Source organism: Halichoerus grypus, chromosome 7, assembly GCF_964656455.1.
Source record: "Halichoerus grypus chromosome 7, mHalGry1.hap1.1, whole genome shotgun sequence".
NCBI classification, from domain to species: domain Eukaryota; kingdom Metazoa; phylum Chordata; class Mammalia; order Carnivora; family Phocidae; genus Halichoerus; species Halichoerus grypus.
The window spans coordinates 132501757-132519074 of NC_135718.1; the positions used below are offsets into that span (position 1 = coordinate 132501757).

At 34.1% G+C, this 17318-nt stretch overlaps 1 protein-coding gene across 5 annotated transcripts in view; it reads left to right on the plus strand.

The window, feature by feature from the left end:
* Positions 1 to 17318, plus strand: part of KCNT2 (potassium sodium-activated channel subfamily T member 2) — a 375975-nt gene that overhangs the window by 146791 nt on the left and 211866 nt on the right. For all 5 annotated transcript variants that reach the window (XM_078078345.1, XM_078078342.1, XM_036084475.2 and 2 more), the window contains exon 8: positions 5203 to 5297. In XM_078078345.1, coding sequence (XP_077934471.1) covers positions 5203 to 5297 — 95 coding nt within the window. The remainder of the gene's footprint in view (positions 1 to 5202; positions 5298 to 17318) is intronic.

Here is a 17318-nt window from a genome sequence, read left to right on the forward strand (position 1 = left end):
TGATTTGTGTCCTTTCTCTTTTCTTTTGGATAATTCTGGCCAGTGGTTTATTGATCTTATTGATTCTTTCAAAGAACGAGCTTCTAGTTTCATTGATCTGCTCTACTGTGTTTTCTGGTTTCTAATTCATTGATCTCTGCTCTAATCTTAACTATTTCTCTTCTAATGCATGGCTTAGGTATCATTTGTTGCTTTTGCTCTGGTTCTTTAAGGTGCATAGTTAGTTGGTGAATTCGGGATTTTTCTATTTTTTTGAGTGAGGCTTGGATGGCTATGTATTTCCCCCTTAGGGCCGCCTTTGCAGTATCCCATAGGTTTTGGACCAATGTGTTTTCATTCTCATTGGTTTCCATGAATTGTTTTAAGTTCTTCTTTGATTTCCTGGTTGACCCAAACATTCTTGAGCAGAGTGGTCTTCAGCTTCCAAGTGTTTTAATTTCTTCCAAATTTTTTCTTGTGATTGAGTTCCTGTTTTAAAGCATATGGTCTGGGAATATGCAAGGAATATTTTCAATCTTTTCGTATCATTTGAGACCTGGTTTGTGACCCAGTATGTGGTCTATTCTGGAGAAAGTTCCATGTGCGCTCAAGAAGAATGAGTATTCTGTTGTTTTGGGGTGGAATGTTCTGTATATATCTATGAGGTCCATCAGGTCCAGTGTGTCTTTCAAAGCTCTTGTTTCTTTGTTGATTTTCTGCTTAGATGATCTGTCTATTGCTGAGAGGACTATTGAAGTCTCCGACAATTATCATATTATTATCAATATGACTCTTTATTTTGGTTAACAGTTGGCTTATGTAAGTGGCTGCTCCCATGTTCGGGGCATAGATACTTACAATTGTTAGATCTTCTTGTTGGATAGAGCCTTTAAGAATGGTATAGTGTCCTTCTGTGTCTCTAACTACACTCTTTAGCTTAAAATCTAATTTGTCTGATATGAGAATTGCTACCCCAGCTTTCTTTTGAGGTCCATTAGCATGGAAGATAGATCTCCATCCCTTCACTTTCAGTCTGGATGTATCTTTAGGTTCAAAATGAGTCTCTTGTAGACAGCATATAGACGGGTCCTGTCTTTTTATCAAATCTGCAACCCTGTGCTGTTTTATGGGAGCATTTTGGCCATTCACGTTGAGAGTGATTTTTGAAAGATATGATTTTATTGTCATCATGTTGCCTGTGAAGTCCTTGTTTCTATAGATTGTCTCTGTAAATTTCTATTCTATATCACTCGTGAGGTCTTTCTCCTTTTACAGAACCCCCTTAATATTTCTTGCAGAGCTGGCTTAGTGGTCACATATTCTTTCAGTTTCTGCCGGTCGTGGAAGCTCTGGATCTCTCCATCCATTCTAAATGACAGCCTTGCCGGATAAAGTATTCTTGGCTGCATATTCTTCTCATTTAGTACCCTGAATATGTCTTGCCAGCCCTTTCTGGCTTGCCATGTCTCTGTGGATAGGTCTGATGTTCCTCCCTCTGTACGTAAGGAATCTCTTCCCCCTAACTGCCCTTAAGATGGTTTCCTTGGTTCTAAGATTTGAGTTTTACTATTACATGCCGGGGCAGTGGCCTGTTTTCCTTATCTTGGGAGGGGTCCTCTCTGCCTCTAAGACACGAATGTTTGCTTTATTCCCCAGATTAGGAAAGTTCTCAGCTACAATTTGCTCAAATATATCTTCTAGTCCTCTCTCTCTCTCCACCCTCTTAGATATCACAATAATTCTGACATTATAACGTTTCATGGTGTCACTTATTTCTCTGATTTTGTTCATGGATTTTGAGTTGTTTCTTCATGGCCTCCTCTTTATCCTTCTTTTCTATCAATTGGTCTTCTAGATCATTAATTCGTTCTTCTGCCTCGCTTACCCTAGCTGTTAGATTATCTAGATTAGATTGGATCTCATTGATAGCATTTTTAATTTCTGCCACTTCAGCTTTCATTTCTGCCCTTAGAGACTCTATGTTGCCATTAATCGATTTCTCCATTCTAGCTATTGTCTTCATAACTGTTACCCTGAATTCCATTTCCGACATCTTGGTTATATCTATATCCATTTGTAAATCCGTGGCAGAAGTCACAGTCTCTGAGTCTTTCCTATTTTGGGGCTTCCTCCTCCTAGTCATTCTGTTGAGGGGTGGTTGAGGGAATGTACAGAGTCCAAATTATTGACCACAACCCAAGCCAGATGCACCTGTTTTATAGGGACCTTAGGGTTGTTTGCCTCTTGTTCTCCCAGCCTGTCTTCTAGGGGAGGGACCTGCCATGCTGTTACTCGGGCAACCCTGTTTGGGCAGAGTTGCCCTGCCCCATGTGGGGGGGGGGGAGATGGGCTCAGTGAAAACCGGTTTTGGGGGCTTTTATTCTCTGGCGGCTTTCCCTGGCAGCTTTCTGCATCTCTTCCGAGAGTCAGAGCATAAGAGATCATTTTCAACCCTCTGCCTCAGAACAGAGAGATCGCAGTCTGTTCTTCAGTGAGCTCTCCAGGCCACACTATCTCCATTTCTGTCTGTGCTGCTATAAAGTGCAGTATCCTGGGTTGTACACCCCTCAGCAGGGCTCCTAGTGCTCGCCTCCAGGTCAGGGCACGTCTCTGTCCTTTGTGCTTCTAAAACCGCCAGCCGCCCCCAGTTCGCATGTGGAGCCCTGATGCTCTGGGCTTCTGTCTGGGGGGCTGCCCTAAACTCCTTTCCCCACCGCTACTGGTCTGCTGCTAGTCTGTGCCCTGTCCCCAGCATGGGAGACTATTGCTTACCGGTGGTGTAGGATCCCCACGGCTCTCTCCCCCTCCTGTTTATCTTCAGATATGTGCCCGCGGAATCACAGTTCCCTGCTTCATACCTGGAAACCAACCGCCTGCGATATTCTGTTTGTGGAGATCCAGATATATCTTCTTACATCTCAGGCTGATTTCGTGGGTGTTCAGAGTGGTCTGGTAGATATCCAGCTCAATTCTGGGGACCAGTTGGAATAGGGTCTGCTACTCCTCCATCATCTTTTCCTCTCTTCCCAGACTTTTTTTTAAAAGATTTTATTTATTTATTTGAGATAGAGTGAGAGAGAGCACAAGCTGGGGGACTGAGGGAGATGGAGAAGCAGGATCCCTACTGAATGAGGGCTCGATCCCAGGAATCTGGGATCATGACCTGAGCCAAAAGCAGATGCTTAGCTGACTGAGCCACCCAGGTGCCCCTCCTCCCAGATTTTCTAAATATCACCAAGCCAGAGCTACCAATAGCTTTGGTTACTTGTCTTCAGAAGAGAACTAAAGTAGTTACCCTACAGACTTGTTATAAAAATTAAACGAAATTACATACATGTATAACATATAGATGTGTGTGTGTGTGTGTGTGTAAAATATTGTATCTGGCATAAATGTAGTAAGGGCTCAATACTGTTAATTTTACTACATTGAAATTAAATTTGCTTGGAAGCAAACTTGTTTTCCTTTTAAATGTTTTTGAACAGAAATGGAACACAAAAATTTTAGCCAAAGGTATATTTGGATAGCATTTGAGTATTCACAACCAAATGAATGTTTCTAAACATTTATTTTAAATAACCACTGGAATCTCATGAAAATACATGTCCAAATGATAGGGGAGTATGACCTGTGGAATGATTTGATGAAATGTTGGGCTGTCTTCACTATTCCCCCCAAAAATACTATTTCACTAAATATGGATTGCCTAAATTGCAAAAGAAAAAAATACACCGGGAAAAAATAACCCTCTTTTCACTAATTTGTGTTATTAGTTGGTGGAAAAAAATAACCTAACCAAGGGAGGAATCATTAGTCAATCACTGAGAGTGAAAGTAGTGCTTTGCAATATTAATTTAGGATTCATTTTCCATTGTGTTTCTATATTTTACTTCTCCTTTCACTGGTTGGAGAAATGTTTATTTATTTTTCTGCTCATTAACACCTCTGTCAAAAAGAAAGTAAGGGATGAGAGGTGAACTTCTAATCAACTTAGATTTTTGTTTTCTTAACAGTTTGGTTAAATATATGGTAGAGGAAGAGAAAATAGTGGCTTGTTGAGATTTTATATTGGTGAAGTGATTTATTTCATGCAACGCTGACTTCAAGACAGTTAAAAGTTTATTATAAAATATTTGAGATGAACAGAAAACTATAAATTATGAAAACCTATGAATGTACCACAGACTAAATACTAGTCATAACTTATATTCTTGTAATATTTTCTCTGAAAAGAATGCACACATATCATATATGAAATTACATTGTATGTTCAATGTTATAATTTGAATTTTGTTTTTGTAGTGCTCAATTTCATATGTGTTCTAATCATTTTTAATAGCTGCATCTAAATCTATTGTATAGTTTTGATGACTTTGTTTAATCATTTTGTATTGCATATTTTAGTAGTAATGAACATTCATTATTTCATATAAGTATTGTAATTTTGTAATAAAAATTAACATAAATATTAATTTTTATCTCATGATTTTCATGTGGTCAGTTTTTAGAAGTTATGTTATTGAGTACGTACTCATTAAATTAATTAATGAATGCATGAAATAAAAAGGACATGGCTTTGACTTGTGTTACCAAATCACCTTCAAGAAATTTTATAACAAATTGCATGGGCAATATCAACCATTTGTGAGTGCTCACTCTTTTGCATTTTAAACAATATTGGATATTATTATTTTTTAACATTTTTCAATTGGAAAGATAGAAATTATATCTTTAATTCACCTTTATCTTTATATTAATGAAATTAAACTTAAAAAATTTTGTTCATTGGCTGTTTAGTTTTTTCTGTTCATGATAGATTGCCTGGCATATTTCATGTCATTTTTCCTGATTCAGAGAATGAGATGTGATTGTAGCCTGACCTAGCTATTACTCTTAAAATTAGAATTTTCCATTATAGACATTGCTTACTGTGGAGAGCTTTTTGGGAGTCAGTGCAACATCTCTATAAATGTTGATAAGGGGGAGTAAACTGAAATTTGGGGCTTTGGTGGTCCCCCATAGTGTCATTTTTGTAATATGAATGCTAAGGTAAAGTATATTTAGACCTAGGCAAAAATGGAAATATGTTGCTATATCCATTTAAAGTATATGCATCGAGTGTGCACAAGATAGTTGAAATATAATACACAGTAATAAATGTAGTGAAACTCAGGGATATGTAGTATTTTCAAAATTAAAATATGCTTTTTGGTTTTATTTTAGAATGATCTGCACAGAGCCATTCAGCGTACACAATCTGCAATGTTTAATCAAGTTTTGATTTTAATATCTACATTACTATGCCTTATCTTCACCTGGTAAGATTGTACATATCATTATTTTTATTGTTTCATTTAATTATAGTTTCTAAATACACATTATTTTAATTGAGTTGGCTAAAATAGAGAAATACTCACTATAAATGTAAGGGACCTATAGGAATAAAAGTGAAATCTCTCCTTCAGTCTTACAGAAAAAACAAGAAGGTGCATCTATCATTTGGTATTGATATTTACTGCAACTTTGACATTTTCCCAAGTGTTGTAAACAACCAAATCAAAAGAATTTGTACTGCATGCCACAATTGTCAAACAAGAAATTTTCTTTCAAACTGCTGACATGGAGGTGCCCTTATATTTCTACAATCTTCAGAGCAGAAACACTATTGAGAAAACTGTCATTGCCCATCACTGTCTCTGTCCATGCCTTCTCTCCATGATGTTTTACTGTGCAGTCAGGCAGAAAGCAAGGGCAGATCTCCTGGCAAAGCAACGCAGGACTTGGTACTTTGCTTTATTATAGAAAACAGTTATTTCTTCTGGAAAGTCTCACTTTGATGGTTATAAAGTAATCCAGTGGGAAATGTTGCACTGCACATATGGATTCACGTAGATCCTTAAGAGGAGGAAAAAATGTGAAAAATCAAAAAATGAGATAGAATAATATATCTGTTTTGCAGGAGTCTTAGATATTATGTGTAATTGTGCTCTGTCCTGGATTTGACCTATCAAGAAAGAGAAAAAGTTAATTAGGAAGTACAAAATAAGAAGAATGCCCCATATACTAGTACAACTGAATTAGATATAAATAGAGCTATAGATAGATATATATAAACATAGGTTGAGATATGTAGGTATAGCAACTACTTTGTGTCAGTAGTTTGTAGTTAATATCCCTATTAAGTGTATTGAAAATAGGTTTTATTACATACTTTATATCTTAAAAAATAAACGTATTTTAAAATATTAAATGTCTTTAAATATAAAATATCTCTCTAAAATTGACACAAAGCCATCTTATCATTTAAATCTTTTTTACTGCTCACAAAATTTTTTTATTGTTCACCTAGTAAACACCTAGCTGCCTAAATATAAAATATTAAAAGTAATGACTTCCCTTCTAAAGTCACTAAACATTCTTAATTTTAAGATAATGATATTATATGAATAGTTTAGGAGTTTTTTCATTTTATTTATAGAAAAATACTCCAAATTAAAATCTCTTGTATACCCATGTACTTGCTAATATTTCAAATGCTGGAAAATTACAAAGAGTGAAATGAATGATTTTTAAAATATTATTAGAGTCTGTTAAAGTATATTTAGTAAAGAGGTAATTGAAATATTAATGCTGAGGGGCACCTGGATGGCTCAGTCATTTAAGCATCTGCCTTCGACTCAGGTCATGACCTGGGGTCCTGGGATCGGGCCCCTCGTTGGGCTCCTTGCTCAGTGGGGAGTCTGCTTCTCCCTCTGCCCCTTTCCCTGCTCATGCTCTCTCTCTCTCTCAAAGAAATAAATAAAATCTTTTAAAAAAAGAAATATTAATGCTGAAATAAGGACAAGTTATTTTTATATGATAACACTTAGTTCACTTTAGTTTTGGAGGCATCCTCATTACAGTGAATCACGTAGGGTGGGCTCTCCATTTGCTCTTACTTTCTGCCTATTTGTCTATTTCTTCAGTAGTTTTTATTTTCGAAAGAAGCAACTAGACAGATTTTGCCACTTTCTTATGCCAAGGGATGCAGTAGTGCTAGATAATGGGTTTTCATGATATATATGAAATTGCTATTATGCAGTTTATTTATCATTTAAATTATTTGTGCTTCACTTTTTATTTTATCTGCAGTTGGAGTTGCTTTTGTTGTTGTTCTTGTGTGTTATTGGTTTTATTTTATTTTATTTATTTTTTTAAAGATTTTGTTTATTTATTTGACAGAGCACACAAGTAGGGGGAGCGGGAGAGGGAGAAGCAGGTTCCCCGCTGAGCAGGGAGCCTGATACAAGGCTCAATCCCAGGACCCTGGGATCATGACCTGAGTCAAAGGCAGACGCTTAACTGACTGAGCCACTCAGGTGCCCACGTGTTATTGGTTTTAATCACGTACATTTTAAATGTACAATGTTACTGTTTTTAATCACATGTGCATCAATACATTTTCATTAATACATTTACATTAATATGTTTTTGAATTATAATATCTAGAATGGAGAAACTGAAGTTTGATTTCTTTGTATATTTTTCTCTAGCACACCAAGCAAAATGTTTTCATAATTTATGACCATCATCTTAGGGTAGAATAAGTCTTTTTTTTAATTCACCATCAAAAGTGTAGTTATCTACAAGAAAAATATAAACAATGTTATATTAGTTATAACACACAGCTGTTTTAGCAAAGAGTTACACCACACACACTGTAAAATACAAATATACATAAAGGTTCAGCAACTTAAACAAATGGAAATGTTTAAATAGTCTGTCCAAGAAGGTTATATCAACTTAATATTGCTGGAGACTAAATTTCCTTATAACTTGTTTTCTGCCATTCCCAAAACATAGTTTCCATAACGTGGCTCAAGATGGCTACCCAGCTCTTGCCATTATATTCTAACTCCAGCCTGTAGGAAGGGAGAAGATAAGGCACAACCCAGAAATTACATGCATAAAATAGGCCAGAATTTGGTCATATATCCACACATAGCTGAAAGGGAGTCTACAGAAATCTGGTCTAGCTGCAAAACAGTATACCCAGCTGAATATTGTACTATCATGGAAAACAGAAAAACTGGATACTGTTGAACAATAAGCAATCTTTGGCACTGATAAGTCATAAAAGTCCAAATGCATTTCATTTGTTTAAAACTCAGGTTTATGCTAGTTTGGAGCCCGTAGCAACTCACTGAATTTACCTAGCTCTATTTGCCACATTATTAAATGAGGATAACATTAATCACCCTATAAAATTTTTGTTGTACTTTTTTTTGATGAAGACTAAATTAGATATGTTTATACAATGTCTATCAGAAGATATGACACTTGGTATGAACACTCCAAAAATTTCATTTTTTTTTCTGCCTCAAATGTCCTCTGTATATAAGAGGATTAAATTATGTGACTGCACAAAAACTAATTTGCTCTAAAATATCTAAGCATAGTAACTTATTAATAATAATATAAAAGTGAACCGAGATGCCTGAAAATATATTTAATGGGAAATATGAGAAAACATTTTCCTCCATTGTAATGTATTCAGGTTTTTTGTACTGTCTACATATTTCTAATATTTATTTCCTCTAGTTAGCTTCACTAAGTTAAAAGTAATGGTAGCATTTCCCCTCTCTCTGATACCTTTAGCGCTTTATACTATACAAATATACAGACATATATATAATTTTTTTACATTGTTGTGGGATTAGTCTTAATTAATTGTGGTTACATTATGTCATAGAGCAAGACTGTCAGTGCTTTTCCAAATCAGAATTTTTAATACATACAATTTAAGCCCCCAAAGATTCAGGAGCTAATATTTGATGAACTGGATGTGTTGTTCATGAATCTCACAATCTTAAAATTACCTGTTTTGGAAAGCTGCTATATAGTTTTAAAATGTATCTTCTTTTCATCATTATTAACATTACAAAGAACTATCATTAAGCATCTGTCTACAAAAGACACATGCCAAACTGAGATAACATTAAGCTGCTGACCCACTCTCTGTAGGGAATGTGCTCAGAATTGTTTTTCCTGTTATTGTAATGGAATTTGGACTAATCTTTCCCCACGTCCGCTGTGTACCCCTCTTGATCAATAATGCACACTTCCAAGACAGCTGGGAATTGTGATTCAGCCTGTGTCTCTGTAACAAAGCAGAGGAAACTGGTACATCGGGAATTAAGTGCATGACTTTAGCTTAATTATCAACATATTCTAACCAATAATAAGTACTCTAATTTGTAATACATTTGGTGTTTCTAATTTTACACTAGTAGGCTTATTTTGCACCTACTTTGTTTCAAACTTTAATTTTTTATTTGAATATGTATGTTTAGATATTTTCGAATTATTTCATGGAGCTATAACATCAAGATCTGTATTATGTAAATGGGTATTTCATGTTTTAGTCCAATGTAAGAAATTCAGTTTACCTCCTCATTCTCATTTCAGGAGAAAATAAATCCATTTATTGTTTAAAAACATGACCTAGTTAAAATGCTTAATTCAAAAAGTATTTGGGATTTTCTTGTGCATCTTTGATTAACACTTATTTTAATGCTCGACGCCGAAGTTCTTAAACTCTGTTTACTGATTTAACTCTTAAGGCAAATAGCCGTGTGACAGGAAGTGGACAGTGAAAAAGTAAGAACTGAAATTTGGAGGAAGTATTAAACCATGATCTCATGATGTTATCACCATCATGGTATTTGGTTACTAGTTTTGTTTGGTCACATTTGTTTTGCTTTATTACAAATGAATGACAGAAAGTGTGTTTGTCTGAAGATCTGGAAACAGCCCTCAGGTTTGTATTACACTAGAACATATGGAAAACTCTTTGTCCCAACTAAATTTTGTGTAAGTGGGAAGCCAGATGTTAGGCAGTTAGAATTTAAACCATCATTGAGTTATGAGGGTAATGTATAGTTATTTTCAGACATACAAGAACTTAGAAAGTATGCTACCTACATATTATTAAGTACGTACTTAATAGGAATAAGAAAAAAAAAGATAAAGGAAAAGGAAAAATATATAGCTTATGAGAATCTGTGGTTTATGCAGTAACAACACCTTGGATCTTTCTCTGGGAAACCCCATCTTCACACTGAGTTTTATCAGAAGTGCAGTTGAAGGCTTATCCAGGCAGAGGCAGAGACACCATTTTTAATTTCTATGATATAGGTACCTAGCCAAGGGAGGTTTTCAATTAGAAGGTGGGGTGAAGGGGTGAGAGAAAGCCAAAGTGGTCATGCCACAGCAATTCTCATGTTACAGATAAACAGAGGCACAGAAAGGTCAAATAAAAAGATAAACCTTAGATTATCATAGGTCTACACTATTAAGAAGCAGAGCTCAGATCTGGGCGTAGGCAAATTGGTGCCAGAGCCCACATGCTTAACCACTGTAATATTATTTGTATGATGTTCTAGAAGTCATTAGCAGTAATAATAAACTAAAAAAATAAAAGAATTATGTTAATTTTCTCATTTCTATTATTGTGAATTTTTAAATTACTGTTTGAAGTAGAATTATAGTTTAGTAAGACATTAGGATGACCAACTCTTACTTTTTAGATTTTTTTGATTAAGGATGGAAGAATACTTTAGCCATTGCTATCTCTTTTGTGTGAATAATAAATTGCCTCAAATTCAGCAAGTTTCTAATCCTTGTTTCTCTTTTTAAATTTTAGCAAACACATATACAATACATTTAGTTAAAATTATGATATACTCATGATTATTATCTGTTTAAATTACTTCCTCCATTTACCTGTTCATCCATCTCTCTTTCTGTATATCTGCAGAGGTTGGGAATATATTCAAGTGATTATTTATGGATATAGAATTGTGTATCATGTTTTCAGCTGTCTTCCGCATACTTTCTTCTATGGTTTAAATATTCAGAATGAATATGCATACTTTTTGAAAACAAACAGAACAGTCACAAAAATTAAGGAATGTAAAAAGAGACAACAAAATTTAACACAAAATATCAGATGTAAAGATCATATTCAATATAATTTGCATAATTAAATCCTTCCCTTAAAAAAGTGATTCTCATATTAAGTTTTTTAAAAATCCAAATTCTTCACCTTTATCTACTATTTACTCTTTGAGTCCCAACTTTTTTTTGAGTCTCAACTTTTAAGTTGAAGCTCTGCCCTGAAGTTTTCTTGAAGGTCATCTGAATTATGGGAGATGCCCAACCTTTATGCTTCTCAGTGTTGGAAAAAATTATAAATGTACAATGTTTCTTTAATTATCAGGGCTTCTTGGTAGATATTCATGATATATAAGAACAAAGAGTCAGTTTTCCTTCCTCACCATTTTATGCCCCGCATCTCTTGGTTGGATATATAAGATGCTTCACAAATATTTGTAGTTGATACACAGTAACATTTGGGGGTCAGAATTCCCAAACAATATCTTATCAACTGGAGGTACTTAAATATATTGTAAATTAAGTATACTCAAACCATATATTTTGAGACTGTTCCTTTAAATACCTTCTTCCCACAGTTAACTTTGGTGTGAGTTATACACTCTCAGTGTAATCTGTGAAGACATTCTAGGGCTGTTGTTTCTGCCAAAGAAATATAACTGGGTAGTAAAACTTCTACAAATTTAATTGAAGAGAAATACTCTTTGAAATAATTTTTATAAATTGCATACACACACCACATATATAAGAACTTCCATATAAATCAAATTTTGGCTGTTAATTTTGTCTCCCTATAACTTCTGAATTTATGTCTTGAGAATTTTTCTTCCTTTAATGTTAGAATTTGTGAGAACAGACAATTTAATAAAATTACTGAAACTATCATCTCCTATATTGATCTTAGAACCATATTGATTAAATGCTAGAGAGCATTGCTATACACATACTGTCATGCTTTTTTCTTCCCATCATCTTTCAGGATTTTTGTTTTTTTATTCTACTTCTTTCTTTGATTTTTTTTTGGGGGGGTTTCTATCTCACTTTTGCTTCTCCCATCTGATCTAAATCCTGAGCCTCTTCTGAAAAGTGTTCATCATCCATTTATTTTGAAATAACGAAAATGCATGTTTGTGCATTAGGGTGAGGTGTGGTCACTTTTCATGAATTACTAAATTGCAGTGTATGTTGACTTCAGATTAATGGTTTATGGCATGATTCAGTAAACTTTTTTGCATAGATTCAAAAACAATGCCCAGGAATGTGAGAAAACTTTCTTGCAACAATAGAAAAACTAGATTTATTATTACTTTAAACACAAAATTTCTCCCTAGAAAATGTAAAACTCCCAACATCTCAGATATCTTAAATTCCATGGGAATATTCGGTTTTAGGGAGATACTCTATAGGAAATGAAAATGATTATTTGGAACAATTTAATTGGTATTCATCCAGTAAATACCAAAGTGCAAGTCGTGGGCTGATTTGAATACTAATGTCTGAACTACAAGCATGAAATCAAAGTGTTAGATGCTTTTAGCACAGAATGCCATTGCTAATTAAGTTTTTCAAGTAACTATGCACAGCAATAGGATTCATAGGGAGTGCATGGATATTTAAGGTTATTTATTTCTGCTATGTGACTTTTTTTCTCTGAAAACATTTTATTGTACAAATTGACATTTACCAGGTGGTGAGAAAGTTTACAGTCTCAATATTTCCTTTCATTCAAATTAATGTTTTCCTTATAAACTTGCCAAAGCTTGAAAGCTTGTACAGTAGTTCCCCCTAATCTACAGGGGATACATCCCACAATCCCCATTGGATGCCTAAACTGTGGAAAGTACTGAATATATATATTCAGTAAAGATTCAGTATATATTCAGTAAAGATTAACAACTAATAATGGAAAGAATAATTATAACAATATACTATAATAAAAGTTATGTGAATGTGGTCTGTCTCAAAATATCTTATTATACTGTACTCACCCTTCTTGTTATGATGTGAGATGACAAAATGCCTATGTGATGAGATGAAGTCAGGGGAATGACGTAGGCTCTGTGACATAGCTTTAGGCTACTATTGACCTGATGCTATGACAGAAGAAGGAACATCTGCTTCCACTGCAGATACTTGAAACCCCAGAAAGCAGAACCACAGATAAGAGGGGACTACTATATAACTAAATGTATAGTTAACATTTTAAAAGAGGCAAATTTTAAAGAGCACTAATTATAATTAGTAATTAAGATGCCTTTGTTATTATATATAGGGGCTATTTAAGCAAATCAATTACGATTTTTCAGTTTTTTTAAAGAGGATAAAATGTTCAGATTTTGTTTTAGAATTGCATAACCCTGAAGTCATTTTGTATGGATCTGTGTCAAAGATAACACTGAAGAATATTTTGTAAAGAAGCAAATCTCCCGGTAGACTCTCAAATCCAGCATTCTTCACAAAACATTTAAAAAATAAACATCTTCTAAAAAGAAAAAAAAATCCTAAAGCTCACATTGAAGCTTTTAAACAAATTGTATTTAATTCATTTAAATTCTTTTAATATTTGAAATGTATGCTTATCTAGTAAAATTTTTCAGTGCCTATCTTATTTTTCTGGTTTTTAATATTGCTTTTCTTATGAAGCAGCCATCTGTTAACAAAAATATATATGACATTGCAATATGGTAGGTTTGACCCAGTTGCAGGTTGGTGCTGAGATAAGGTGGTGAGTCTCACACTACATCTGTTTAGCTCCTACCAGACCTGTGCTGGGAGCTTTGTCATGAACAACTCCATAAGCCTTCCAAGTGCTGAGGATCACATCTTACTTGAGTTCTTATCCATGGCAAGAGCCCAGGTCCACGGTCGTTGCTGTGAATGGTGCACTTTAAGGCCAAGAATTACCTGAGGAACTCTCAAGTAGTCAGTGAGTGCATTCTCCTCTGGGTTAGGACAAGCTGTATACTGAGTCATGTTATTTGCTGGCTCCTTCTTAGGAATGATGTGTGAGAAAACTTGACAAAAAAGCGATAGCTTTACAATCAGTTAAAAAGATTCTCCATTCTGATTCTGGCTGTGCTTAAACTTTTTCATTTACCATGTGCATTTCACTCAGGTTGTTCTTCACACAGTTATCCTATTTTCTGTCACTTAGTATGGACTTCTTCAATTTCCATCTTAATGACAGCTCTTGCTACACCAGAGTGACTACAGAGTTTCTTCGGTAAGCTCTAAGATGTGCTTGCTCTTTGGTATGAATGGTAAAACTCTTAAATCGGAGCGATATAATCCTGGGTTCATTTTATGCCTTTCACATTAACTAGTTCCATGACTATACCTTCATATCACTTACTGTGTACTTATCCATTTGTGCAGAGGGATCGATCTCATGTTACGTGTTCTTATTGCAGTAAATTAAAAAAAAAAATAGAAGTGACACAGTTGTGATAACAAACTGGGTGTCAGGTGTGGGAGAAAGAAAAATTGAAGGATGATTTTGAGATTTGCATTTTGGGAAACTGACTGAATGATAGTGCCACGTACAAGGATGAAGAAACCTGGAAGGAAACATAAAGAGGAGGCAAAATAAAAAGTCCATGATAGTTGAGCTGCTTTTTAGAAACCTTAATGAGGTGTTGAATAACCATTTGTATGTAGGAGCCTGGCGCTCAGGAGAGGGGTGGGACTTGGTAGAGTGGGTAATATCAGCATATGGGTAATTGTGAAAGGAAGGTCATTAGAAAAGAGCACATAGGGAATGAACCAAGTGGAATTTTTGATTAAAAACAAAGCAAAATAAAGCTGTAACAGAATAGTAAGAGACATTGTATAAGGACAAATGACACAGTTTATAGGGACAGAATCTTCATTCACCTCTGTGTCCAAAAAAGGTGGCAGTTAACATAAAAAGTAAAAACTAGTGAAAATGTAAAGAGCACTTGATAAGAATGTAATTGTAGCAGGAGATTTTAATAAAGAATCGTATCACTAAAATAGATCCAAGAATTCTTTTTATTTTCACTTCTCCAAACATAGCCCTTCCTATACCATCCAACCCAGATGGTTGTCTATTTTAAGCTGCAGTCAACGTCAGAGCTTTTATAGTACATTCTCATTATAATAAAAACATTTTCTTACCATCAAGCAGTCAAATCTGTGCAGAATTCATACATCCTTTTAAAACACCACCAATTATATATTTTTTTCTCTCTTAAGATTCCTTGTTTTTTCAGCCTGCCTTTCCCTTCTTATTAATTCCTGTTCTGTTACCTAACTCTTTAAATTGCTTAGACAGTTTTGCATTTCAACTGACTTTTAGAATCCTTATATTTGGGATCATGTATCATTGCTGTTCTCACAATTTCCTATCAGTAAATTCTGTAAATTCATTTCATCGTATTATGCTTTACCCTCTTTCTTGTGCATAATCTTTGCCAATGTATTTTAAAGTATTTTGATTCAGAGTGTGGAGAGACTCCTTTTAGCATTGTCTCCTTTCTCTAGATTCATTGCTTAAGCTGATGTATCTCCTACTCCAGGGTTATATTAACTTTCACCAAAGCCATGCAAATGTTATACAGAATATTTCTGAGTATCCCTAATAATCCAGGTTCATTTGACTATTTAATATTCTTTTTTTATAGCTCCTATTAGCCCATTGAGTTATGTTTATTATAGACCCTTGTTATATCTCTCTATTTAAGTTTTTGGTATTTCCTCTTAGGTTCCTGGTTTGCTAACAAATTGATTTTAGGATGTTCTAAATATCTCATTTGAATTTCATATGAGTTTGTTCCCTCTAGTGTGTCTACTGCAAGGTGAAAAACCACTTTCAATCCCCTGCTTTATAATTATCTTTTATATTGACAATTGAAACACCCAGTTGTCTTTTCTTCAAGCCAAATATCTCCTGAATGCTTTAACTTTTCTCCCCAGGATTTTTTGGTTTGTTTGCCTCTTACTAAATCTTCCTATTTTATAATTATAAATTCAAACAGGGCCCAGTGCTGAATAACTACAAAGATCAAACTATCTTTGTAGTTATAAAAATAACTATATAAAATTATATAAAAATATATAAAAATATATTTTGTAAGCTATAAAGTGCTATTTAAATAGAATGTATTTTTTGTTATAATTTAGAGGAACGATTTGTAGTTTAGTGAAAAAATTGTTCTTCTTAGGCTTTATTTCTCACAGGGACATATGTATATATGCAACTCTCCAGAGGGACTTTAGGTAAAAACATATCTTGGTTGTATCACCTTCTTGCTGTGTGGCTTTAGTTAAATGATAGTCTCTCTGAGCCTTAATTTATTAATTTGTCAAATAAAAAATATTGTACAAACCTCAAGAAAAAGACTTGAGGCAGTTTTAAAAACAGACATGAAATTAAGTCATTATAATAGGAATAGAAGAAACAACACATCAACATAGTAAGAATGAATTATAAGTCTCATATTAAGCTTTAAGGCAGCTCAGGTGGAGGAGAAATGTAACTGTACTTAGCTCTCATTATGAGAAAGAAGAAAGTACACATATTTCTCAAGGTAATTAATCTCCTCTTCCCTCTCCTGAAGAACTCAAGAATCTCTATCTGTAGGCAGGATGGTATACATTATATATAAGTATAGAAGCATACTGTATATTATTTCTTATACAAATTTTTAAATGCAAAAATAGCATTGGTTTCCTGCTTATAGGCTTAGTGTTTCACATTCATAATTGTTAAGAATAAAGAAAAGTGCTATTGAGATACTATCTGTTAAATGAAATTTTGAGCACAATGGGTCTCATGATGAGTAAAAAAATAAAGGAAATAGCATATTTATTGCATATGTTGATTTTAAAAATGTTATTTTTTACTTAATTTTTTTTTCTGATGTAAAAAATACAGGATCAAAGATCTCCTTGAATGGTAGTACCTTAATTACAATTTTAATTCTCAGCTTAATTTCTTTGAGTATAAATAATCTGATGTGGTAAAGCTCTTAACAGATTTTTTTTTTTTTTAATTGAAGCCACAGGAGCAAAATGTGTATTAGGTAAATGTCAACACAAATCATGTTTTCCAGTAAATTTCTTTAGTTTAGAATGTGTCATTGACCTCCCGAAACTGCTCTTTGAACAAATATCATTGATCAGGAAAACAGTTGTAATTTCCAGTGAAAAAGAAAGATGATTATTTACCTAGGAGACCATTCTACATAGATACTGGTCTATTTGACATTAGGTTATGAGCAATTAAATGCAACATCAGCGGAAATGTTAGTCGAATAACCAAAAGAATTGATCAGATACTTCTCAAGAGTGTTCTTAGTCACATATGGTTATATTTGTGTATTACAGAATTATCCGAATATTATACTCTATGAAATAGGCATATGTTCACTTAGCCATCTCTT